This window comes from Lissotriton helveticus, chromosome 6 (genome assembly GCF_964261635.1).
Source record: "Lissotriton helveticus chromosome 6, aLisHel1.1, whole genome shotgun sequence".
Taxonomy (NCBI): domain Eukaryota; kingdom Metazoa; phylum Chordata; class Amphibia; order Caudata; family Salamandridae; genus Lissotriton; species Lissotriton helveticus.
The window spans coordinates 12843268-12870773 of record NC_136067.1 but is presented as its reverse complement, the minus strand read 5'-3'; the positions used below and the strand labels follow the sequence as shown (position 1 = coordinate 12870773).

General features: G+C 45.6%; 1 protein-coding gene across 1 annotated transcript in view; it reads right to left on the bottom strand.

Annotated features, from left to right (window-relative positions):
- Nucleotides 1-2050: 2050 nt before the first annotated feature.
- LOC144762139 (solute carrier family 22 member 7-like) overlaps nucleotides 2051-27506 on the bottom strand; it is a 204532-nt gene continuing 179076 nt past the window's right edge. The window contains exons 10-11 of the mRNA XM_078647286.1: nucleotides 25759-25965; nucleotides 2051-2961 (exon numbers count right to left, since the gene is read on the bottom strand). Coding sequence (XP_078503412.1) covers nucleotides 2889-2961; nucleotides 25759-25965 — 280 coding nt within the window. The 3' untranslated portion in view covers nucleotides 2051-2888. The remainder of the gene's footprint in view (nucleotides 2962-25758; nucleotides 25966-27506) is intronic.

The following is a 27506-nucleotide window of genomic DNA, read 5'->3' as shown; positions in this document are numbered from 1 at the left end:
AAGAGCCTATTATAGCATAAAGCAGGTTGCGCGACCACCTCCATCAGGCTATCTATGAATTGAGATGACAGCCCAGGTGGGCGGTAAATCAGGTAGCCATTTATAGTCACATTAGGCCCGAATTTCATTGAGAAAAAGCATGCTTCGCTATTTTTAATGCTCACTGCTTCTAGGGTACACGTCACCTCAAGCTTATACACCATAGCGATCCCCCCTCCCCCCCGTTGTATACCCCGGTCTATTCTTAGCATACCATAATCGTGGGGGAGTGCTTCCAGGATTTCTTGTGCGGACCCCTCGTCTAACCAGGTCTCCGTTAGAAAGAGTATATCTGGCTGGTTGTCGGTTAGAAGGTCAAAGATTTCAAGCTTATGTTTCTTTAGGGAGCGACAGTTCATCTGTATCATGGTCATTGCCTTCTCCATACTCTCGTGCCGTAGCAAATCCCTAGGGTTGTATAAACAGACCTTACACCTCTGGGGCATACTTTCTGCCCACATACCATGCTTACAGGCCTCTTCCATGGGTGGACACATTTGTTCCATCTGTTCTTTAGAATACTTTAGTCTTAAGGGGCCATCCAGAGATTTTTGGGCAGGGGTTTGGGCCCCTAGCCCCGTGTGGCCGCGGACGGGCGCAGACGGGCTTGCCTTTGGCGTGCCACCGGCGCGGCCGCTGCGTGTGTCCGCTGTGCACGTCCCCTGCACTCTCTGCATTAAGTAGGGGGCAGGACGGCGGAAACTAGACCGCTACCCTCCTTCCTGTCAGCCCGGAAGTGATGGGCTCCTCACCCTCTGCAGCAAATGCCCACAATGGGCGCGGCGGAATGGGGCGGGCAATACAAGCAAGTAACACAGAGCTGGTATGTTCCCCAGGCAACCTACAATTCCCCCAAGTCAGTTGTAAGCACTGTACAAAATGTAAAAAGATATCAAGGTTAAAATGCGATTTCCTCAATGTCACCAGCGCTCACGCACTAACATCGGAGGTTGCTAATTAAGTTTTTTTTTTTTTTAAATGGTACCGTCTGTCACTGCCACCGACAGACCTGTCTCCACTGCACGGCCGCTGTCCTCCCCGCATTAAGTAGGGGGCAGGAAGGCGGAAACTAGACCGCTACCCTCCTTCCTGTCAGTGATGGGCTCCTCACCCTCCGAAGCAAACGCCCACAATGGACGCGGCGGAACGGGGCAGGCAATACAAGCAAGTCACACAGAGCTGGTATGTTCCCTAGGCAACCTACAATTCCCCCAAGTCAGTTGTAAGCACTGTACAAAATGTAAAAAGATATCAAGGTTAAAATGCGATTTCCTCGATGTCACCAGCGCTCACGCTCTAACATCGGAGGTTGCTAATTACGTTTTTTTTTTTTAAATGGTACCGTCTGTCACTGCCACCGACAAACCTATATCTGACACACTGCCCTAGCATCACAAAGTGCCAAATGTCATATAATGGAGCTTCAGGCTTTTCAGAACACTCTTGCCCAATGAGAATATGGAATAGAAAAAAAGGTCCAACTCTGTACCTTCAATCCTATCCCAGCTTCCAAATGGGGTAAAGATTTTGGATCTGCCTCTGGCTGCTGCAAAGAGATGGCAGTGTTGGAGCCTGTCTCAGGTATGTTTTTCTGAATTAAAGTCATCTGAGACAAAATCCTAAATTTAAGACTTTTGGTATTCACAAACGGCATTTAGTAGTGATAAAGTTAGGATTTTGTCTCAGATTACTTTTGTGAATTGGACCCTTTGGGTGTTTGTTTGTCGGTGTGCTGGGAACTGCATGTGTATATTTGGATGTATGAATGTATTTGTGTGTATGCCTGAAACTGTGTGTGTATATCTGCATGTCTACAAGTGTGTGAAATAAAAGTCTGGCCCAGGATTGGAAAAGCCAGAGGCGGCACAGTATTGGATCAAACTGTTGGGCCTCACCACATCCATAATGCACCAGCCGCCACTGGAGGTGAAATAACAAAAGTTACTTGGAAGAGCAAATTCAAGGAAGAAGCAAGAAATCATTTACAAATTGAATGAACAAGGGAAAGAAGGAAATAAAAGTACACTTCTTTATAATCACTGGAAAAACATTATCCCTGTAATTTTTTTTCTAAACCAAAAAGATACAACACAGAAAACCACATGTTTTGAGTATTTGAAAACATTAGAAAACACAAAAAAAAACACACCAGAATTCACAACAAATAGAAACTGAAACTAAGAAAACCTAAGTGTAACCTATAGGGAAGAATCCAATTAAAGTAATACATTGATCCAAGGAAGAGGGGAAAAGTAGTAATTGGTCATGTTTTAAAAAGTGCCAATTGTTGCCTGAAAAGGGATTCCTGGCGTTGTAACTTTCTGTAGTATTTTACTTGTTTATTGCTGTGTCATTCAAAGGCTTTCTGCGGGTGGCATGTGACTTTATGCCCTTCAGACTACAAGGGGGAATATTCCAAGCTTTATCTCTAAGATAGCTGAAATGCCACCTCCATAACGGAGGAGTTTGAAATGAGGAATTCTCGAGATATTGTCTGATGCTGACTGAAGACAGTGAGCAGAAATATAGTGCTGCACACTTTTGAGTAATCCATCATTATGAAATCCTGCATTGCACTGTTAATGAAATGAAATGAAATAAAGTCTGTGGGTGGCTGCATGAAATTTACTAAAGCAAGATCAAATTTAATTCTAAAAAGACAAATTTTGAAATAACATCATGAGTTTTTTATTTTTTTGGGAGAAAATGATTTCTTGTTGTGAGAACTGCATCTTCAGCCAAATATTTTCTTGAGTTGAGTGGCAGAGTCTGTGATCCATAAAATATGTTGTCCTCACAAATGTCAGTGTGACCTAGGAGTCCCTCTCAGACAAGGGCCTTCGGTGTCCTTAGATCTTGTCCAGATTCTTCAATGGTACATGTTCCTTTGGCTTGTCCTCGGGCAGCCTGAGTTTCAGTCCGCTGTAGAAAAAATTACAGTAGAGGCAAATGAGACACAGCAATCAATTTTCTCAGTTTAGTATTAGTCATTGACGGTCAATAGGCACTCTCTGATAACTGGAATCAATTGACGATCAATTCTGTCTTCCTAAGTTCACATACTTCAAAAGAAAAAACTACGCTTGACTGGATTGGCAGAAGCTACGACTGGGAGTGCTTACCTGGTGCCTGGACGAACAGACATCACTTCTATCTGATCTTCAGAAATGCCCAGCTTACAATTTCTAGCCTGAGGGCCCTGTCCACCATCATAAACCCAACATAGTTACACAGTTCTGAAAAGTAGACATCTGCTTAATCCTTTCATTGTTTTGTTGAAAGCAAGGGATCTGGGTAGAGGTTGTGTACCAATAACTTCAAGATATCAGTTGTATAGGAAGCAGAGCTCCTAACAGCCCCAGGAAGCAGCTGCTACCCAAACAATCACATTCCATACAGAATGCAGAACACATTTCTACAAAGTATTCTATATATACTTTGCATGAGCATCATTATACATCAAGACAGAATCATTATGCATCTTGACAATACATTACCACAACATCTTCCTCCCTTTATTAAACCAAAACCGGTAGTTCCCACAAATAAATAAAACAACGGCATAACCACCTGAGCCTAAAATATGACACATGTGTTTACATGACATCGCCATTGCCATATCGGACGGATACAAGATGCAGAGGAAGGACTGCCCCAACCACCAGGGAGGTGGCCTCGCCATCGGGCACAAAAACACCCTCCGTCTCGCCACCTACAGCGAAACCTTCCGTGCCGCAGAACACCTGCCCTTCCAGGTCCAGACCAACCCCAACTCCACACTCCATGGCACCCTCGCCTACAGACCCCCAGGCCCCCGGGCCCTCTTCACCGACACCATCACTGGCATCATCGCACCCCACGTCATCGCCTCCTTGGACTACAAACTCATCGGAGACCTGAACTTCCACCTCGACAACCCCAACGACCCCAACAACCCCAACTCCACCGCCCTCCGCGCCAACTTCGCCAACATCGGACTAGAAAAACTCATCACCACTCTGACCCACAAGGCAGGACACACCCTTGACCCCATCATCGCTGGAGGCAACAGCATCCTCTTCAGTCACAGCACAAAACCCCCTTAAACCGACCACCACTGCATACACTTCCTTGTCCACAAACCCAAACAGCCCAAACCCGCTCCACGCCCCTGCGAAGAAACTGGAGCAGAGTCCCAGAGTACCAACTCAACTCCACCCTCAACCGCAACACCCCCACTGCCACAACCGACACCAACTGCGCAGCCAGGGAATTCCACATGTGGACCTCCAACTGCGCAGACATACTCGCCCTGCTACGCAACCCCGACAAACGGCACCCCAGGAAAGCCACCTGGTTCACTTCTGACCTCCAAGAAGCCAGACACACCTGCAGATGCCTGGAAAAGAACTGGAGAAACAGCAAGACACCTGAAAGCTACATCACCTACAAGGACACCATGACGGAATACCATCAATAAATCAGAACCACCAAAGGAACCTTCATCCACAACAAAATCCCTGCGACCTTCAGCAACCCCAAGGAACTCTTCAGCGTCATCCAAGAGTTCAGCAAGTCCCTCAGCGAAGCCACAGACATCGCCCCCTCCCAGGACCTCTGCGACAAACTCAGAACCTACCTCCACCTGAAGATCAAAAACCTCTACGACAACTTCAATGACCTTATGCCGGACTCCGCAGACAGCTATGCAGACAACTACGCCGGCCAGCCTACCATCTCCTCCGTTACACTGATCATGATCGAAGAGACCGCCTCGACCATAAAAAGCATCCACTCGGGGACCCCCACACACCCCTGGCCACCACACATCGACCAGAGACGCCACCGCCATCACACCCATACTGCAACATACCATTGACACCACCTTCAAAACGGACTCCTTCGCTGACGATTGGAAGCGCGCAGAAGTCAGGCCACTGCTCAAGAAACCCTCAGCAGACCCGATAGACCTCAAAAACGACCGGCCCATCTCGCTCCTCCCATTCATGGCAAAAGTCGCAGAGAAGACCGTCAATGCAGAACTGACCGAGTTCATCAAAGACCAGACTATCCTCGACCCCTCTCAATCTGGATTCCACAGCAACCACAGCACCAAGACTACCCTACAAGCCACCACAGATGACATCCGTGCCCTCCTTGACCAAGGCCACACTGCAGCCCTGATTCTACTCGACCTGTCAGCCGCATTCAACACCGTCTCCCACCGCACACTCGCAGCCAGATTACTTGACGCCGGCATACAAAGAACCGCCCTCGACTGGATCCGATCATTCCTCATCGGCAGAAGCGAAAGGATCAGACTGCCACCCTTCCTCTCCGTACCCATGGAAATCAACTGCGGGGTTCCACAAGCATCATCGCTCAGCCCAACCGTCTTCAACATCTACATGGCCCCCCTTGCCGCCATTGTCCAGCAGCAGGGTCTCAACATAGTGTCCTACGCCGACGACACCCAGCTCATCCTCTCCTTCACCAAGGACCTCACGACCACAAGACTCAACTTCCAAAAAGGAATGCAGAACATGTCAGCCTGGATGATTACCAGCTGCCTGATGCTCAACTCGGATAAGACAGAAGTCCTCATCCTCGGAACCACCCCATCGGCATGGGACAACTCCTGGTGGCTCGCCGCCCTCGGCACTCCCCTGACCCCCACGGACCACGCTAGAAACCTCGGCAGCATACTCAACTCCTCTCTCTCCATGAACAGACAGGTCAATGCCGTCGCTTCCAGCTGCTTTAACACCCTCTACATAATATTCAAGTGGATCCCCCCGAGGCAAGGAAAACAGTCACCCACACCATTATCACCAGCAGGCTGGACTATGGAAACGCACTCTACGCAGGCATAAACAAGTCTGTACTCCGTAAGTTCCAGATGATACAAAACACCGCCACCAGACTGGTCCTCGGTATCCTGTGACACAATCACATCAGCCAACACCTACGGAATCTCCACTGGCTCCCCATCGAGAAGAGAGTCACTTTCAAGATACTTACCCACACCTACAAATGCCTACAATAAGTCAATAGCGGTACAAAAGGGGGTGGTGATGGACGGAGCATCTGAACCAATCAAACACTCACACCCAGTCAAAATATGTGGGTTTAATCCATCACCGTTCTTTAGCCCACTCTGCCACCCCAGTTTAGACATGGCTATATGCAAATCAGTCTGACCCTGTGCCTCATGGGAACAGTCCAGCCCGAACTGCCAAGCCATGCCTTCCCTGGACCGGAAACAAGCTTCCGAGGACCGGTTTCTGGCATTACAGCCGTCTTCAGCCCGGCTTGCTTGAATCCAGTGGCAAAGTGAGCAAGGGACTCACGTCTGAGCATACCCTGCCACACTTATGGCGGCCAAAAGTGGTACAAAAGGGGGTGGTGATGGACGGAGCATCTGAACCAATCAAACACTCACACCCAGTCAAAAGATCTGGGTTTAATCCATCACCGTTCTTTAGCCCACTCTGCCACCCCAGTTCAGACATGGCTATATGCAAATCAGTCTGACCCTGTGCCTCATGGGAACAGTCCAGCCCGAACTGCCAAGCCATGCCTTCCCTGGACCGGAAACAAGCTTCCGAGGACCGGTTTCTGGCATTACAGCCGTCTTCAGCCCGTCTTGCTTGAATCCAGTGGCAAAGTGAGCAAGGGACTCACGTCTGAGCATACCCTGCCACACTTATGGCGGCCAAAGCAGTTCAAGCAAGCCGGGCTGAAGACGGCTGGAATGCCAGAAACCGGTCCTCGGAAGCTTGTTTCTGGTCCAGGGAAGGCATGGCTTGGCAGTTCGGGCTGGACTGTTCCCATGAGGCACAGGGTCAGACTGATTTGCATATAGCCATGTCTGAACTGGGGTGGCAGAGTGGGCTAAAGAACGGTGATGGATAAAACCCAGATCTTTTGACTGGGTGTGAGTGTTTGATTGGTTCTGATGCTCCGTCCATCACCACCCCCTTTTGTACCGCTTTTGGCCGCCATAAGTGTGGCAGGGTATGCTCAGACGTGAGTCCCTTGCTCCCTTTGCCACTGGATTCAAGCAAGCCGGGCTGAAGACGGCTGGAATGCCAGAAACCGGTCCTCGGAAGCTTGGTCCGGTCCAGGGAAGGCATGGCTTGGCTGTTCGGGCTGGATTGTTCCCATGAGGCACAAGGTCAGACTGATTTGCATATAGCCATGTCTGAACTGGGGTGGCAGAGTGGGCTAAAGAACGGTGATAGATCAAACCCAGATCCTTTGACTGGGTGTGAGTGTTTGATTGGTTCTGGTGCTCCGTCCATCACCACCCCCTTTTGTACAATACGTCAATGACAGAATAAACCTCCACGTACCAAAAAGAAACCTTCGATCCACCAACCTCTTCCTCGCCGAAACCACACGCATCCACAGAGCGGGGGGAAGATCCTTCTCATACATCGCTCCAAAGGCCTGGAATGAGCTCCCGACTGACATCAGACGTGCCCCCTCTCTGAACACTTTCAGGAAGGCACTGAAGACCTGACTGTTTGGCTGAATGGAACTGCTGACCGTCCCCCGGCCCCCAAACACCATGAGACCGTCACGGGTGAGTAGCGTGCTTTATAAAACCCCTGATTGATTGATTGATATAACTATGTGAATGTGAATTTACTGGAATCAGTTAAAGGACGAAACCTTACCACTTTCCTTATCGTCTTTTTCTCTCTGGCATAGCCTTGACCACTTTCTGACTGATATGGTAAATCAGAACCTTCATCCTGCTTTCCTTGAGAATATTCATTTGACTTGATCACCTTCACCAACCTACCTAAATTCCGCCTTTCATGCCCTTTGATGCTGATAGCACTACCTTTGACTGCATCTACTAGTGCAGGCTCTCTGAACTTAGATGAACCCTTCGGAACATGACTGGGCTCTTGTATATCCCACTTGGATTTTACGGTCAGCCACTTTGACACCATGCCTGTCATCAAAATACTGTTTCATTTTCTTCTGGGAGGCCTCCACCTTGAGCTGGGTCTCCCTATCTGTAATGTCTTCCTGCTGAAAATGATTGTTGTACCCCTTCAGCCATGGTGAACACATTATGTATGCTGGCAATCTCCCTCTCATGACCTCAAATGACAGCTTGAGTTATGTCTGTATCCATATTTGGCCACCAAAATATTGACAGTATTTCACTCTTGGTAATAGTTTAGCCCAAATGTCCCTCATGACCTGCATGTATGATTTTTTCACATAATGAATTTGAAGGCACAAATTTGTCACCCACCGTGACCATGTTTCCTTTCCCTAATGTTAACTCATCTGTCACCTTTACATAAGTCTGCAACCTTGGATGAAGAGATGTTTCCTTACGCCACCTTCCCTGATTTATTTCTGAACTAAATTCAAAACTTCATCTAACTTCACACACTCAAACTACTCATTTTCATGATATCCAGTTTCATTACAAACATAAATTGCAGCTATAAGGCATTCTTCATTTTCCTAATCTTCTCCAAGTGAACATGACATGTCACACGGCTGGAATGTCCGTGAGAGATAATCTGTTCTAATGTTCTTCCCCATTGGAATGTGCTGGACATCAAAACTGTACTGTAGTAACTTTAGAACTTAACCTAGTAATTCTAGGGATATGGCCCTTAATGATATTCCCACTCAGAATATTCACCACCAACGGTTAAGGGTCAGTGAGCATTGTAAACTTTCTCCTCCTAACAAAACCTTTAAATCATTCAACTGCCATACCACACATTAACAACTCCTTTCCAATGACTGAGTAAATGTTTTAATTTTCACATAATGCTCTAAAAGCAAACCCAATTGTTCTTTCTCCTTTTTCATTGTGATGAGAAAGTGTTGCCCTTAATCCGCTGTTGCTGGCATTCACAGTAATTAAGGATTAGCAATTAGGGTCGATTTCAGCGGATACAATTTCCCCCTTCAGTGCTTCAAATTCTGCCTTGCACTTATCATCCCAGACAAAAACTTTGTTTTATTTTGTCATACCCTGCAAATTCTCTGTTTTGCTTGAGAAACATTTGATAACATTTGCATAAAAAGTCATGTACACCCAGGAACAAAGAAACCTGTTCCTTACTGTCAGGAATAGGAGCGTTCTTGGTTGCATCTACCAACCTTGGATGTTTTTCAATCCCCTTTTCATATATCACGTGATCTAAGTATTCCATGAATGTCTTGCCAACAACATATTTCTTAATGTTAGCTACAATTCCTGCTCATTCCATCCTCTTTAAGACAACCCGCAAAACCTCATGATGTTCCTATATATCTCGGACCACTACCAAAATGTCATCTTGAAATGTAACTACCCCTCTGATACCACTAAGAACTAACTCCAATATGCGTTGAGAAACTGATACGGCTGAAGCCAGCCCAAACTGCATTCTCCTAACCTGGAACGTGAGACGTCTGCATGAATGGTCTAAGTCAACTTGGTGGCACACAGATGCCAAGACGATTTCACTGAATACAGGTGCTCCCATTAAAGTTGTGTGTTTATCATCTATATGTAGTAGCGGATACGAATCCACCCAAATGACTTTATTTAGGCTTCTTAGATCAACACGGAGCTGCATATCTCCATTTTTGTTTTAGCAATAACCAACGGAGATAGCCATAAAGACAACCCCACCGGTTCAATTACACCATCCATTGACATTTTCCTTAACATTTCTGCCAATTCCTCTCAAACACTGAATGGCAAACCACTCATTTTGTCTTTTACCGGAACTACTCTGTCCTCTACGCGGATCATGTGCTTGAAACCATTGATTTTTCCTAAATATCCACTGTAAACATTCTTAAGCATGTTCAACCACTTCATATACATTGGTTGTTCCTCTTGTCAAACCACATGTGGACCATTCCTACCTTGTGAACCACTCTGATTGTCTTCACTCACCAGTGACACCTGTACTTTTCACCCTGGTTTAAGTGTCATCCCAAACAGACCCTGATGGTACCATCTCAAAATAATCAGACCCTCCTTAGCTATGAATACTTTTCCAAAAATGTTTTTTCCTTTGATTTGTAGACTGGTTTCAAAGTATCCCACCAAATCGATGTTTTCCCTTCATAGGATGAAGGGCACCTATCTGGTGGGAGAAGTTATTTTTTCACCCCTTTTTTTTTGGAAACAGATCTTCAGTAATTATTGTAATTTTTGGCATCTAAGCCCACAAGCAAATTAGGAATTTTCCCATCAACACAAATCTCAGTGTAGGGATCCACAAGCTCGTGCTCATTTTCTTCAGCAGTCACCAGTACTACATCAGTTGTTATTTCCACGACAACCAACCATTCCTCATAATTTTCACTTTCAGCAATGAGGTTCACCATGTTCCTGTTCCTTTGACATATTTTACCGAAATGACCAACTTTACTACAATTTTTGCATGTTCCATTTTTAGCAGGACAAGGTCGACCCATAGGTGCATGATTGGGATGCCCATACCTAAAACAAATATTCGTTCATTTGAAAAAATGATTTTTTGTCTCCCTTACTGATCTGGATCAAGGCCTCTTCGAGAGGAAGCAACTAATGCCCTGCGGATCCCTGCAAACCATGTACATGCTCTAGGTTGTCGGTGACATGGGAGATGTTGTGCCTTCTCCCTCGAAGCCTGATGCTTATCTTTTTATGAAACTACGAACACACGGAATATGGTTACCATTAATGCCATGCTGTTTTTCTTACAGAAAAGTATCTTGGAGATTTGGTTGGAACGTTTCAATAGCCATACAAAGATGCCTCCCTGCTGGATTGGTCTCCTTCTCCTTTCCTGACACCACAGATTTCAGGCATTGCTTTCACAGGGCAATAATTCCATTCACTCTCCCAGCTGGACATCAAGACCACCTTGACAGGGTTCTTGTTGGTTCCCCACAGCATCAGAGGACCTTTATCACGGATGGTTTCCCCAGGCTGATCAGCCTACCTGTGGTAGACTTCTGTTCAGCAGTGCAGGTCTCCTTTACTATATCAACATTAGGGAGCTGTGGCCACTTCAGGCATCATCTTTACACCTCATGATAAGTCAACCTTAGAGCCATCTGAAAACATGGCCGGCCGGGGAGGAGGTGGGGCAAGGTTCACATTCTGTCCAGGGAGCTTCAGCAACCATGGCACAACATTCATCACAGTCTTTTCAGTTCACCACCTTCCAAGAGTCCATGCAGAGTAAGCAGATGCTCTAAGAAGGTGCTTCCCATGAGAGAAAAGAAGTGTTGCAGCTTCTCTTAGGCACCTTTAGAGTGTCTTATATAGATCTGATCCTTCACAAAGAAATCTTAAATGCCAGCTTTACTTATTCGGTTACCCAGGTCCGGGGTCGCTGGAGAAAGCGCTCTCGCTGGACGTGCCTAGGATTACATTAATCAATGAGTAAGATCCATGCTGATTCTGATTGACTGTAACTGGTGAAAAAAATGTGGTACCCGGATATGCTCCAGTTATCTATTCTATCTCTGATGTGTCTCCCTGACATCTAAATCCGGTGACGCCTGCAGAGAAATCATTCTATATGTTAGATGGGAACAGAACACAAAGTTCTACGATAATAGATTAGAGATGTCACAGAATCCAGGCAGCTGATGGTCTTCTTTACTCATGTCAGTGATGGGAAGCTTATCATGAAACAATGAATCCCTAAGTGGATGGCGGAAGGCATCCAAAATGAGTTATTAGAAGGCAAACAAAGCACTTCCGGGGCATCTTGGAGCTCTGCTGCTGTTTGCTGTATCTCCTAATTTGCAGTAATGCTACTTGAGAGGTGAGTACTAACATTTTAATCCTTGGATTCCAATGGATCAAGCACCCCTCCAGATTCTGGTTGTCAAATCAAACCTTACAATCCCCTGTACAACATCTAACACATGAGATCAGAGGCCCAAACCTTGGAACCCGTAGGACTTGAGAAGCGCAGTGAGATTCTGAAGGTAGAATTCCCATGGGGGTGTAGTTGTGGGTCTGAGGCGACAAAACTGTGCTGGACGCTCATATGGGGCCATGGCTAAGGAGGATGTCCCGCAGGAAGGAATGAAACCAAACTCCAATTTGGGGAAGTTTTGGGAGTGCCAAAGATCCCTACCAGACTTTTATAACTGGGTTTGTCACCCCATTTTATTCAAATGTTCTATTGTTTCATGAAACATTTTAAAAGTGTGTTTGTAACTGTTTGTCCATGTATCACTTCTTACATAAATTGCTCTATGCAGTGCGTAACTGTTCTTTTGTAAAATAGTTAGGTACCCAATGGGTATTGTTCACTGTTAGATTTGGGGGTCTCTAGTTGGCAGAGGTAGGTACTTGTGACAATCAGGGGCCCTTGCCTCTAGTCAGGATAAGGGGGTACACTCCTAAAATAACCCCTGCTCACCCTCTTGGTAGCTTGGCAGAGAGGCTTATCTCAGAGGCAGTGTGTAAGGCATGTGTGACCACATACAGTAACCCAGTGACAACACTACAAATGGACACCACACAAGGTTTTATATAAAAAATAAGTATACTTTATATAGCTTTACTACAAGACCATAAACGACAAAAATACACAATACTGTTATTTTAAGATGGCAGATTTAGCTTAGTTCAGTTCAGTTCTTAAAATGCGACACTTTGCGACAATGTGCCTTAGGTTGTGTTGCGCTTCCACGACAAACAATGTCGCAGCGAGGGAAATGCGGCAAAGTTCAGGTGCAAAGAAATAAAGACGTGAAGATCTTCCAGATGCGGCATTCTTCTCCGGGGATGCAAGAAGTTCTCGGTTCGATGCGTGGACTGCAGCTGCGACACCCTTGTTCAGAAGTGCGACGGCAACAGCTCCAACTGCAACACTCTTCTCCCACGATGCGTGAAGCTTCAACACAATGCGACAACTACAGCGATGACATCCTTGTTCAGAAATGCGACGGCAGCAGCTCCGACGGCGGCGCACTTTATCGGGGATGCGAGCCGCTTTCCTCGATGCGGTGCAATGCGACAGTTCCAGCGGCGACACCCTTGTTCAGAAGTGCGATGGCAGGCAACAGCGACCGCGACACGCTTCTTCCTCGTTGCGAGTCTCTTCTCTTGATGTAGTGCAGTGCGACAACTCCAGCGGCGACAACCTTGTTCAGAAGTGCGACGGCAGGCAGCAGCGACGGCGACATGCTTCCACTTTGTTGAGGCATGCTTCTCTCGATGCGGTGCAGTGCGACAACTCCACCGGCGACACCCTTGTTCAGAAGTGCGACAGCAGCAGCAGCGACGGCAACCCGTTTCGTTCTCATTGAGTCATGCTTCCAGCTCCTTGCGACACACAGTTCCTCAAAAGGCCCAAAACAGCAGCAGGCACTTCCAAAAGAACTCTGGGGAGCTGGGGGTTGAAGTATGTTGTGCCTGATACTTCAGCAGGAGGCAAGCTCTTTTCCAAGCCCTTGGAGATCCTTCACAAGTTGAAAGCAAAGCACACAAAGTTCCTTTCTCCTTCCTTTGGCAGTAAGGCAATCACTGCAGGCCAATCCCCCAAGCAGCACTTCTGCTTGGGAATAGTCTCTCCTCAGTTTCTTCAGGTTCCTCTCCTCAGTAAAGGTTTCTTCTTGTAGTCCAAAAGTGATCTAATTTAATGGGATCAGGGTCCCAATATTTATACCCCATAATCCTTTGTTCTCTGAGGGGAGAGGGGCCTTTGCCCAGTCCAAACCAGTTATGAAGCACTCTGTTTACCAGACTTCTCCTTTCCTTTCACAGTGCAGGGCAGAAACATCAGACGCCCCATAGGAGGTGGAGCCAGCTTTGTGGAAGGCAAGTACAGTCCCGTAGCACTTTGTTGACAGGACTCCTTCTCTTCTTTCAGTGTGCAGGGCAGAGACATCAGTCGCACCCCAGGAGGTGGAGCCAGCATTGTGGAAGGCAAGTACAGTCCTGGAGCACTTTGTTGACAGGACTCCTTCTCTTCTTTCAGTGTGCAGGGCAGAGACATCAGTCGCACCCCAGGAGGTGGAGCCAGCATTGTGGAAGGCAGGCACAGCCCTATTCAAGGTGCAGGTGCAACTCCTCCCACCCATCTAGATGAAGATCTCTCTATTCACCATTGGGCTGACTCATCATGTCTCTTGGAATCCCCCAGCCCTGTCACTCACAAAACAAGACAAAGGAACACGCAACCTAGCAGAGGCAGGCTTTGGATAGTTAGACAAGAAAATACCTACTTTCTAAAAGTGGTATTTTCAAACACAGAATGTTAAAACTAACTTCACTAAAAGATGCATTTTATCATTCTGTGTCCAGGCATACTAAACTCGAATTTCTACCATGTTCTCTGAGTCAGTTAGGATGATAAAAATGTAATACTCTAACAGCCCATTCTAGCCTATGGAGAACAGGTAGCCTTGTTATTGTGAAAAACGAAAATGGCCGTAAATCACTATTAGGACATGCCACACACATCAGAGCTTGTCCTACCTTATACTTACAATGCACCCTGCCCTTGGGCCTATTATAGGGGTGTCCGATATGAAGAAAAGGGAAGGTTTAGGGACTGGCAAATGGGTGCACTTGCCCAGTCAGCATGACAGTACCAGACTGCATGCAGGCTCTGCAATGGCAGACCTTAGATACATTTTACAAGGCTGCTTCTGTGGGTGGCACAACCAGTGCTGCAGGCCCACAAGCAGCATTTTGATTACAGGCCCTGGGCACACTCAGTGCACTGTAATAGGGTCTGACAAGTAAACCAAACATCCAATCATGGAATTACTAATCCATACATCAATTTACAACAGGGAGGACTTGCACTGTGGCACTGGACTGCAGTGGCACAGTGCACAAAGCATCTAACACCAGCAAAAATACATGAGGCAACAGCAAAAATGGAAGGGAGACCCACGCCAATGGTGCCAGGTCTAACATTCACGCTGTATAAAAAACTGCAAAAATAAATAAGATTACACATAGTGCATTTCCAGACAATTCCCTTTATGGTAGAGAATAACAAACAACAATTGGATGTGAGAAATTGTAACGAGACCATGTACAAGATGACATGCCTTTCTATTCCACCCATCATGCCCCTCAGGGTGCCTAGACTTCTATACCAGTTGCTACAGCAAGTGTAAGTCCTTATTCCAAACAGTGCAGTGGAATGGGTGTCTCATCGCCAAAAGAATGAAGTGTTTATTCCCTCTGGTTGTTGGTAAAGAAATTGCGGCCTAGTCACAAAGGTGAATTTACACTTGAGTAAATCTATTTCTGAAAATTTAGTCTTACGCTTTGTACTACTTTCACCTATTCACCGTTTCCGGGTGTAAATGTACTGCAAAGTATAGAGTTACCAGTCTCCAATCCCTAAAACAGGGGATGGTGCCACATTTAGAAGTTTGAAGTTACTACTAATAACTTTTCACAGGTAGGCAGAAGTATCTGCCACTAGGGTGTAGGCAGAGGTATCTGCCACTAGGGCATAGGCGGAGGTATCTGCCACTAGGGTGGAGACCTCCCACAGTAAATTATAGGGAAACTTTGAAATTGTAAAAGTGTACTAAATTAAACTTTAAAAAATACTAAACATATAAATACCTTAAACATCAATGTGAAATAATTTTACATATGTATTTTCAATATAGAACAAAATTCAATATAGAACAAAATAAAAATGCTAAAGAAATATTAACTTAATTTTAAAATAAATATTTCATTTATTTAAAAACATTACACGTAAATTATTTTTACACATTTATTTAAAAAAATCCCAGCTAATGCAAAATGTTAAGTTAATAATTTATTCCAAATGTAATTATTTTTTTTAAATGTTACAGTTTTTAAATTAAAAAAGTATTAAAATACGTTATAATAAAATAATATTAATGTAATATTAATAAAATAAATTATTGTAAAATTGTTTCCTATGGGCTATTTTAAGTCTCTGCCGCCAATATTTTCTTTGGGAGGATGTTGCAGTACCAGTGGTTGGCCATGTTTGGTGCTGGACTTACTCCCGGTGGGAGCTGAAGCACATTTACAACTGTTTTGGGGCCTTCTTGCCTTTAGTAGTTTTGGGGGGGCTGTTTGTGACTAGCAATGGCCTTACGTTTTTGTGGGTGGGTGCATGCTCCTCCCTAAACCCATCTTTACTGTTCCCTACTGTAAGAAGGGCAAACACCAGTGGCAGCGCAATCCCCTGACTACCTATCAGGGAAGGGTTCTCTGACAAAGAGCTCATTTATTTATTTATTTGTTGTTGTTGTTGTTTATTTGAAAAGTTTCTATATAGCGCTGAATAGACCCGGAGGTATCAGAGCACTTTACATGAGGACGAGCATTGTTTCAGAGCATAGTTCCCAGTTACATAGTTACAAGGTACACAGCTTCAGAGCATAGTTACAAGTTGCTGGAGCGTAGTTACATGTGTTAAAGACATATACGTAAGGGAGAAAGCAGGCAAGGCGAGAGATTCAGGGGAGAGGGGATAGGAGCAGGGGAGGTAGACAAAGAATGAACGAGGGAAAGAGGTGGGGGGGGGTGAAGGAAAAACACCCGGGAGATGAGAAAAAACAGTATCCAACGTCTGGAGTGCTGTGATCCCAGTAGAAATGGTGTCATTCCCACAGCTCTGCTGTGTGTGGCTCCCTTTACACTGTTTAGTCTCTCGGAGGGGTCTCTGAGACCCCAGGGCATAAATACTGGATCCTTCCTCAAAAAGGGGAGAGGGAGTGCTTTGGCAAGGGGCGCCATTCCCAAACCACCGCTGTGTGTAGCTCCCTTGACGCTGTGGACTCTCTCAGGGGGGGTCTCTGAGACTCCAGGGAATAAATGCTGGATCCCTCCCCAACAAGGGGAGAAAGGAGTGCTTTGGTGAAGGGTACACACCATGCTGGTAACTTTAGGGATAATGGTGTATTACGTGGTAAAACAGTTTTAGAATGGAGGGGACAGTTCCAAAGTCTGCAGAATTGTGGGACAACCCCTTGTTCCTGCCATCAGCCCTCTTGGCAGGAGTGAATCTGAAAGAGGAGTCCGTGCATAGTCGCCATCTTAAGGTCAGGCATGTCAGAAATAGTGGAATAAGGCATTGGACATCTTTTTGGTGGCCATTTGAAGTCAGGCTGTTCACTAGTAAAACTAACGAATCATAAGAAATGAGAAAATACCTGAAGGGTTCCAGAAAATCAACAACCCCCAGTGTAGTCAGGATTCACCTAGTAGGTACCGCCCCCAACTGGTACTTACTTAGGCCTCACCGCTGCTGTAATCGAAGTCTTGACAGCAGACAGCATGCAGTAGTCCAGTGCCTGGATAGCTGAGATGACTTTTCAATCTCCTCAGGCCAAAGCAGCCCACCAATCGTCAGGGTCTGTGCGCTTCACTCTCAGAGCTGCGGGTGGAGTCACCGGACCCGCAGCGCGCGGGACACAGACCCGCCGTCAGCAGTCACAGTGCCTCACCCATCAGCAGTGAAGGAGAGACAGTCGAGTGGGTGCCTGCAATGGCGCCATCCTGCACCGCACAGCAGGGGCCCAGTTGGGCTCTCCAGCACCCACCCAACTAGGAGCTGATCCCCAATGATGAAGCATGACTCTTTGGTGGGTGAGGAAGCACACATCCCATTTAGGATGTTCCCTATGACCCCTAACTAGTCCTAAAGTCAGTACTCATATTATGGGAGCCACATGATGGGACTGCACACTCGCTTGTGAATGATTATTGACTAGGAGGATGTGTGCTGAACTGTGACAATTCCTCTCATCTCCTCCTTTTTTTGTTTCCTATATGAGGATCTCTTATCTGCAGATGATGATGTAGTCACGCCCCACGCTGATACGCCCACATCAAAAGGAATGATTTCCAGGTGTTAATTTACTGCAAAGTGTAGACTTACTATTCTCCACCCCCTGACACAGGGGGGTGGTGCCACATTTAGAAGTGTAAAGTTACTACTAATAACTTTTCACAGGTAGGCGGAGGTATCTGCCACTAGGGCATAGGCGGAGGTATTTGCCACTAGGGTGGAGATCTCCCACAGTGAATTATAGGGAAACTTTAAAATTGAAAAAGTGTACTAAATTAAACTTTCAAAAAATACTAAACATAATATTATCTTAAATATTAATGTGAAATAAATTTACATATGTATTTTCAATGTAGAACAAAAAAGAAAAATGCTAAAGAAATACTAACTTAATTTTAAATTAAATATTTAACTTATTGAAATATATTAAATGTCAATTATGTTTACACATTTATTAAAAAAAATCCCAATTAATGCAAATGTTTATATTTATTTATTATGCAGCAAAAAAATTTAAAAGTTAAGTTAAGAATGTATTTCAAATTTAGGATGTTCCCTATGACCTCTAACTAGTCCTAAAGTCAGTACTCATACTATGGGAGCCACATGATGGGACTGCACACTCGCTTGTGAATTATTATTGACTGGGAGGATGTGTGCTGAACTGTGACAATACCTCTCATCCCCTCCTTTCTTCGTTTCCTATATCAGAATCTCTTATCTGCAGATGATGATATAGTCACGTCCCACCCTGATACCCCCACATCAAAAGGAATGGGGTGCTCACTGTCTAAGGAATATGGGGCCAGATGTAGGAGTCCTAATACCGGTCGGTAATGGCCGAATTCGGCCGTTACCGACCGGTATTTGGGTTTTGCAATGTAGGGGGCTTAAAATTACAGAATCGGTATATTTACCGATTGGGTAAAATTACCGATTCGGTAAATTAACGAATCGGAAAATATACTGATTCTGTAATTCTAGATGTAGCTAGCACTTCAGAGAGTGCCACAGGCCCTTAAGAGTCGGTATTTTACCACACAATCCTATTGACTGACGGAAATTTTTATTAAGCGCTCGAATGCCGCGGCGTCTTGGCGCTGTAGATTAGAAGGCGATGTGAGGCAAATCAGGGTAGGGAAAACAGCCATGTTTTCAGGGATTTTCTGAACCTCAGTTTGGAGGCTTGTGAGCGAAGCCTCAGTTTGGAGGCATTGTGTGGTAAAATACCGAATTCAGGTGTGCATGCTCATCTGTGCATGCACACCTGTGCCATGTGACACCCCGACATGCCCTTAGGGCATGCATGTGTGCCACATGTCACACAAGCCTGTACTTGGGGTGCTAGAGGGTGTCAAAGTGACAGCCCCTGCACCCTTGCAGGATTCAGTATTTACCGATTCGGTAAATACCGCATCGGTATTGCCCATTGATTCCTATGGGCTTCAAGGCCCATAGGAATCAATGGGCAATACCGATGCGGTATTTACCGAATCGGTAAATACCGAATCTTACAGATTCGGTAAATGTAAAATAACATTTACCTACATCTGCCTACTTCTAATTTACCGATTCATAAATACAGAATCGGTAAAATTCGGTATTTATGAATTGGTAAATTAGAATTACCTACATCTAGCCCATGGTCTTATGTAGAAAAGCTGCATCCTATAAATGTGCAAGAGCTGAGAGCAATTCACCTGGACCTGAAATCCTTCATCCCTACATCATCTATTCTCCAGAAAGACCACACAACCACAATGCCTTCCCTCCACAAGCAGAGGAGAAATACATCCAACGCACTGTCAAGGGAAACCCAGACAAATGAGACTTGTTTCTGCCGGAGAGCGCCAGTCTGATGCCTTCTGGGAATTTATGTGAGACCAATGAGGTGTCAGTTTGCATTAACCTTGTGTGCCAAAGTAACAGAGTGATGCTTTTTTCCATCTCTCACCATCCCCAGCAGTACCCATATACACAGGGATATACATTGGGATATGAGGGCCAGTGGTAGACGTAGGGTGAAGGGAATGGGGCAAGAGAGAAAAGATAGGCATAGGACTCCACCACTCTGACTTGTTATTTCAGGAGGTGAAGGCGGTAGCAGCGGCCCATGCAGGTAAGAGAGGTGGTGACGTTGGGCCTGGTGTGGGGGATTTCGACAGATGCCCACAATGGGAAATGAAATAATTAATATTCCCTCGTCATCTGTCGAAATACCCCTACCCGGCCTCACCGCTCTTTCCTGCACGGGCTGCGGCTGGAAGGAGGATGTAAAAGACAAAGAGATATCTTAAGCGACTTCTCTTCAAGAGTCTTTAGCATAACTGTAATTGTGAATGGATATATCTGAGCACTGTCTCTGTGTAGCCAACGTTCTGCACTTTGATATTAAACTGGTAACTCGTGAAAACTAAGCCCATGAACATAAAGTAACCCAAATATACACATATACTAGGCGTTCTCCCTATATCTTGAAAGGCTACCTGTCACGTCGCATCATCAAGGCAGGTGGAGAACACTGCGGCGCAAGGCTTCTCCGTAATCGGACGAGAAGCTGCAGACTAAACTACATTTCCCATGAAGCCAAGAACGTGACGCTGATGATGTCATGACGTTGCGCGGAAGCGAATGTAAACCCTTCCATGGCACCAGTCGGGTGCCGTTAATTCCAGGATTCTTTTGTGGCGTGCTGCATATCAAAGTCACGGTAGGGGTGCTTTTGCACCATCGCTCCTTGTTACTCTCTGCAATTTACCCTGCCCAGCACCTTGATCTCGTGGGCATTTCAAAGCCCTGTTGGACGAGCTGACGACTGGCTCTTGCGGGGCTTCCTTGTGTTTACCTAATTCCCCCCGTTGGACGAGCTTCTTAAGGCTCTTGCGGGGGCTTGGTAATTTCCCTTCTTTACCCTCTCTGATTCCCTGGGGGACTAAGGATTGTCCCGCTTTGTGTGATACGCGCAGCTGCACACTTGAGTAACTGTTTATTGAACTAGATTTATAAGCTGTGAATTTCCCTGGATTACCCCAATGCTTTAATTGCGTTGAAGCAGCCTACAGAGCGTTATATTTGCTGTATATCGCTGCGATACTCTGCTACCTTTTATGTTTCTTCTATGATCCCTGTGCTGCTCGCAAATTCCTTGGAACAGGATCATAAGATTGGCCATTTCTTTTTGCAACTATTACTCCATTCTCTTTGGTGTGTTATGGTGTATAATAACCTCTTCATGTGCTAAACATTCATGTGGATTGTTCATCTCTGTTTTCACAGCAGGGGCTTGTAGAGCTCATCCTGAAGAAAGCTCCAATTCCCCTGTTGCGTGGCTCTTGTGATGTTTTTGGGTATGTTGCTAACTGCTGTAGAAATACATGGAAACTTATAGAACAGCCTTCTTTCTACGTGTGTAGTAAAGTCCTTGTTCTATCCTTAGATCCAGTAGCACCTTGATTCCTGTGATCCCCACTAGGATACCGTGGCTGTTATTTTCCTTTACCGAAGAAGTTTTGGATACTTATGCTTGTTTACTTTTGTTTCAGATCTCCCTTCTGCTGTTCCCTTCCTTTCCTTCCCTCGCCTGATCACCATTTTGTGTCTGTTAGTTCTACTCAGACCAAGGGGCTATCAGGAGGTGGACCCCTTGGGGCATCGTACTTCTCCGAGGATTCAAGGCCTTGAAACTACCTCCAAAGTTTAAGAATAACTTCTGACTTTTGAGCAGAGATTGAAAATAAGAAACATACCTGTGTCTTGGAGACCTTGACCTTCGAGAGCCCCTGGAATGACTAGCGTGATGCTTGTCATGGTCTATAAACTGTGCCCTGAGAGGACAACGTGATCTCTAACTAAGAGTCCTGGATCTCCGTGGGTCACCTGAGCCAGGAGCAGTGGGTGGTCCTGATGATGGGGCTACGGGAGGTGTCCCTTAACACAGGGTGACTGGAGAAGCGGGTCTTGACAGAGAAGTCCCAGTGGCGCAGTCGGCTGTGGAGGTGACTGAACTCTTAAAGGAGAAGAATTCAGCAAAACCATCCCTAAAATAGTGACTCTGGAACGGATGCAAGCAGTGAGTTCTCAAGAATCTGAAATCAATGGCAACCTGATGAATTTCAACTTGCTTATCAATTCTCCAGGGTGGTGCAGAGCGACGGATGATGACACATGCCTCGACATTGAGTGGTGCTTCAATGCCATTGACTCCCTCGATGTCTAACCTCTTTGCTTCTTCAAAGTCAGATGCCTCCTTCATGGGAACCCAGCCGTCGACTGTGAGCAAGCCCCTATGTCACGGATCTCGACATCAAGCGGGAGCAGCACTATTTTACATGGAGATGGCACCTTTTGGATTTCCCTTTTGAGGGGTTGTATGCAAATACAACGCGGTTGTTACACCGCACTACCATTACAACGCGGGCTTTACAACGCAAGTCATTACCACGACTTGCGCTGCAGGGTTCTGGAGTTAGGAATAGTAAAATTTACGATTCCAACACCAGCCTACGTACAGTAGGGAAGGTGTTGGAATAGTAAATCTACTATTCCTTAGCCTAGAGCGCCCTCCAGCGCAAGTCGTGGTAACAACTTGCGTTGTATTGCCCGCGTTGTAATGGTAGCGCGGTGTAACAACCTCGTCGTAATGGATGTTCCCCCTTTTGAGGAGTCATCAGATTTGGAGATTTGAGAACTGGAAGAAGGTCCCATTCGTCTCACTCTCCTGGACGTCCTCTCCAGGGAGGGATTCTTGATGCCTGCGCTCTTCCTCCTGAAGTCCATGAAGTCAGATTATTTCTCTCTTGTTTGGTGCCGGCATATGTCAGGAAAATAGGTCTCATGGAGGCATTTAATGCACAGATGATGAGGAAATGATTGTGCCTTTTCTTACCACAAGAGGAGACTTCACTAAAAGAGATTGTATGTTCTTAAGGAAGAAAATATTTCCATCCAGAAAGGGACAGCAAAGCACTCTAAGCCCTTCGGGGAATTGAGTAAAATGTTTCTAACTGTGGTTTGGAAAGATTTCCAGGGGAAAAAAACAGAAAGACCGAACTCAAAGCCCCAGGATGCTGTCGCCAGGAAAGAAGAACTGGAGCAATGAGCAGAGCATGATGGGAAACTGGGGGATTTAGATTCCTTAACCCCTTCCCTGCTGTCGTTGGCCGTTGGCCGTCGCGAGCACTACCTTCGTAGTGCTGCGCACATCCAACGGCCGAAACGGGCCCCACTCGCGCACGGAAACGCCCACACCGCGGCAGAATTACCGCCGCGGTTAACGGGTTAAAGCTGTAGAGCTCGTTTTACAGCCTTGCATGGCTGAAGCCTGTATTGATATATGCCTCTGTGCTTTCCTTTAAAAATATATTTTTTTAAAAAGTTTTTTTTGTCACCTAGTTCTCCTGATCTGGTCACCATTTTCTTTATAAATTAGTTATTGTTTTTAAGAAAATGTTTTGCATTGGCTAATATAACTTTCCACTAAGCTGCTAAATTATTTTGTGTATTGATGAGAAGTAAATGCTTTTCTAATGAAAAGCGAAAAAAATATTTTTTTTTTTAAAGAGTTGCAGGATCCCCTGTGTGAGTACAGATCCAGTGCTCATGATTATCAATGGAGATTCCTGGAAGGAGAAATATAATTCCTCAAACCCTCTGAAATTTTTTTTATTAGCAAAACAGGAAATAGTTACACCCCTGCTGCATCCTTTCATGAAATTAGAGACAGGAAAAGAGAGACTGATGGGAGAGAGAGGAAAGGAAAACCCTTGGGGCAATTATCCAAGGTCAGTAGAGTTGCTGAGTGAATCTTGCTTAATATTTCTGTGTTCTTTCTATAGATCCCTGTAGATGCACCTCCTGTAGATATTGTCCCATACACAATGATACAGAAAGACTTATTTTAAAGTACAATATCACCACAGCAGAAGAGGCCCGTAACTGTCTGCTGGCACCGCCATCTGAATTTATTTGTTTTAAAATGTTTAGCTTTTTTAAACAATTTTTAAATATATTTTAGAACAGTATTGGTTTACTATGTATGTTTCTCAGCACTTGCAGTTTTCCAACCTATTTTGCTGCTAGCTATTGAGTGCTGTATGCTGAAATTGAATATCTTTGCCTTATTATGAGCTTTTTAATTTTTATGCATTTTTGCCCCTCTTAGTTAGTTAGTTAGTTAGGGAGTTTTCCCTTGTCCCTTGTTCCGTTGTCCCAGTCCGTTTTTCGGCACTGGTTGCCGGAGGTCAACATTGTTAGGGGCTCCTAACGACCTCCGCACTCGGGAGTGGGTTGTTGTGTTTGCGGTGAATCCGGAGGTCACGTGAGTCATCGCGGGGCTTCGGCTTCGTGACGTGTCCTCTATTTTGTACCGCACCACCTCCTTATTCGGAAGTGACCCTTTTTCGGGTCATTCCGCGAGAGCCGAGAATTTATTCTTTTCCTTGGCTGGGGTTCGTTCATCTGCCCTCACATAAACCACTTTTAAAGGGGTTTTTTCTGGTGTGCTCCTGCTTTTACGGGCATTTTTTCCTTTTTCCCCTTATATTATCGTCTTCTGAATGGGTGACACAATACGATATTTCAAGTCTTTTTACTGAGTCCCTGGAGTTGAATTGGACTCAATATCAGCTGCTGTCCGGTGTCTCATCGAGGCAAAGCCTACATTTTCCATAGGTAAGCTGGCTGTGGTGATTGTGGTGGCAGGACATGTTCATTGCTATTGGGGGTCAGGGAGTACTTTGATTATCATGCTTTTGGTGAATTGTATTCCCTTCTGTCTGTGTACATAGGTGCGGAGGCGAGGAGACAGGAGCAGTGTCTTTTTATCTACACCAAGGGTGGAAGACTTGGTGTCACCTTAATACCACCCTCTTTTCAGGTTCATTGGCATCCTTATAGTTGTGTGTGTCTGTGAGGTGTCATATGGGCAGGAAGAGGGGATTGGTGCATACTTCACTTCGTTCCTGCGGTGCATGGGCTGAGTGGGCGGAACCACAACATTTACAACTACCATTTTTCGCTTATCTTCCCTCGCGTTGTATTACTCTGTATTGCTGCGAAGTTTTAAATATTCTTGCACTGTTGTTATGCTGCTGGTTATCTTGTACTGTATTGTGAGTTGACAAATCCCCGCTCTTTATTACATGGTTTAAATTTTGAACGTTTTTATTTTAGCATTAGATTGTAATCTTCGTAAAAGTCCCCTAAGTATCCATCGATGGTAATCTGATTTGTTATTGATCAATCCTCTTGGCACTTGAAAGTTTCTTGAATTGTTTCCATATATATGTTTTGCCTCGTTTTTATATGATATGATGAATTTAGTACCGTACAAATCCAGAAAATCTCTGGGGCATATTAGCAAGCCCCTTATCGCCGCATTATCGGCACTTTTCTGCCGATAACACGGCAATATCTGCATCGCCCTATTATCAAGGCAGCGTTAAGTCAATTAACTTTGTTGCTAATATGCCCCTTTATTTTAATGGAGTGTAGAAGTGTGGCTCAATGGTTAGAGCGGCAGACCCTGATGCAGAGGTCTAGCCCGGGACCAGGGTTCAATTCCCCGCCTCGGCGGGTCTTGGGCTAAAAAATTCCACGGACCTGATAATTCTCGCCTCGGTGCCTATTCCAATCATGGGTCCCACTCTGCAACTCTGGGCAATAGCTTGCTTAATCTCCACAACGGCCCCCACAACGCTAAGGATGCCTGGCCTCCACCTTGGGGGTGCCCAGGAGTGGACACCTCACAGAGAAAGCCAGTATGGGTTCCACAGCGGAATTCGTACAAGCGCCTTGAGACCCTTGCGGGTAGTAGTGGGCTATACAAGTATCAATTTTACAATTTTTGTAATGTTAATTTTTTAGATGTATCTTCTTCATTTTATGTGGAACTCTTTGGAGTCCCAAATCATAATAAATAAACTGTAAACTGTAAAACTGCATGCCTTACCGCGTCTCTTCGATATCCTTTACTGTGTCCGGCAGCCGCACGTTGAGAGTCTCAGGGAGGGAAAAAGCCACCAAGCCACAGACGATGGCCACCGAGCAGTAGATGAGCTGCGGCAGGACCTCCCATACTTCATCCAAGAGCAGGACCAAGGGAGCCAGGGACCCCCCGATGCGGGCGAGGAACGAGTTGTACCCGATGCCGTTCTGCCTGGAATAAGACAGTGAAAGAAAGGTCTGAAGCACAGAATGCCAGAGCAGCAGCTCTCACATGTACATTGAATACTATAACCACCATTCGAGTTTTGTGTTCTGAAAGATGGATACCTCCTCCAAAAGATGTCTCGTGCAAACCTTGCACAAAAACAAAAGGAAGAAAAGCTCTTGGGATTGCAAGGGCATCACACATGTCTCCATGGTATAGAATTTTAGTTTAAAAACAATTATTATTGAGCATCACACAAAATGGGATGTATGATGTTACAACGCGATCAAAATGATCGCGGTACATTACAACGCAGGTTTTACAATGCAAGGCGTTACCACGACTTGCGCTGGAGGGCGCTGGACTTAGGAATAGTAAGACTTACTATTCCAACTCCAGCCTACGTAGAGTAGGGAAGGTGTTGGAATAGTAAATCTACTATTCCTTAGTCCAGAGCGCCCTCCAGTGCAAGTCGTGGTAACGACTTGCGTTGTAAAAGACGCGTCGTTATGGCACCGTGGTGTTTTGACCGCGTTGTGAAGGTTGTTTACCCACAAAATGCTATGGTGCAACCATGACCTAGGCCAACACCTCACCCCTTCCCCGCCAATAGCCCCGGATTACAAACACTTCCCGGCAGAACATAGAAGGATCTTTTAAGATTCCTCAATTCTTCCTCTTAGGGTAGAGACCGGCCTACAATCCTAAAGCTGCCACATCAATAGAAGTCCAGAGCTCTCAGTGTCTGTGGTCTCAGTGGACTATTTTCAAACTTTGTCGGGTTCTTTGTCAAAGATTGCAATATTGTCTTAAACTGCCAGTGAATATCATCTTTTCCATTGAAAATGGCATTCACATTTTGACCAAACATCTGAGCCATGTGAGGGACTCACGACCTTATTATGACTTCCTGCGCCGTGAGGCATGTACACTACACCATGCAGGAATGTACAGTTGGTCTTACTGCACCGGTCTGCATTATAGGCTCTTCTATGAGCCCTGCTGACCACTGCAGTCAGACTGCTGCAACACCGCCTGCCAGACCTAGATTTAACTCCGGATCTGGTTGGCGGTCGCATTACGGGTTTAGCAGTATTACGGTGGAGGCCGCCGCCGCTGTTGGGGTAAACAACCTTTACAACGCGGGCAAAACACTGCAATACATTCACAATGCAGCTTTAACAAAGCAAGTCGTTACCACGACTTGCACTGGAGGGCGCTCTAGACTAAGGAATAGTAGATTTACTATTCCAATACCTTCCCTACTGTTCGTAGGCTGGAGTTGGAATAGTAAATTATACTATTCCTAAGTCCAGCACCCTAAAGCACAAGTCGTGGTAACGACTTGCATTGTAAAAGCTGCGTTGTGATGTACCGGGATCATTTTGATCGCGTGGTAACATCATACATCCGTTGTAGGACTGCAAAACTCACAATCAGGCTCTCGGGTTTTCTTCCAGTTGACTGTGACTAGTTGTTTGTATCTGCTATTAATCTGCGGCTTACTAGCACTCCTCCCCCCTCCCCATTTCTTATGCCTTATTGTC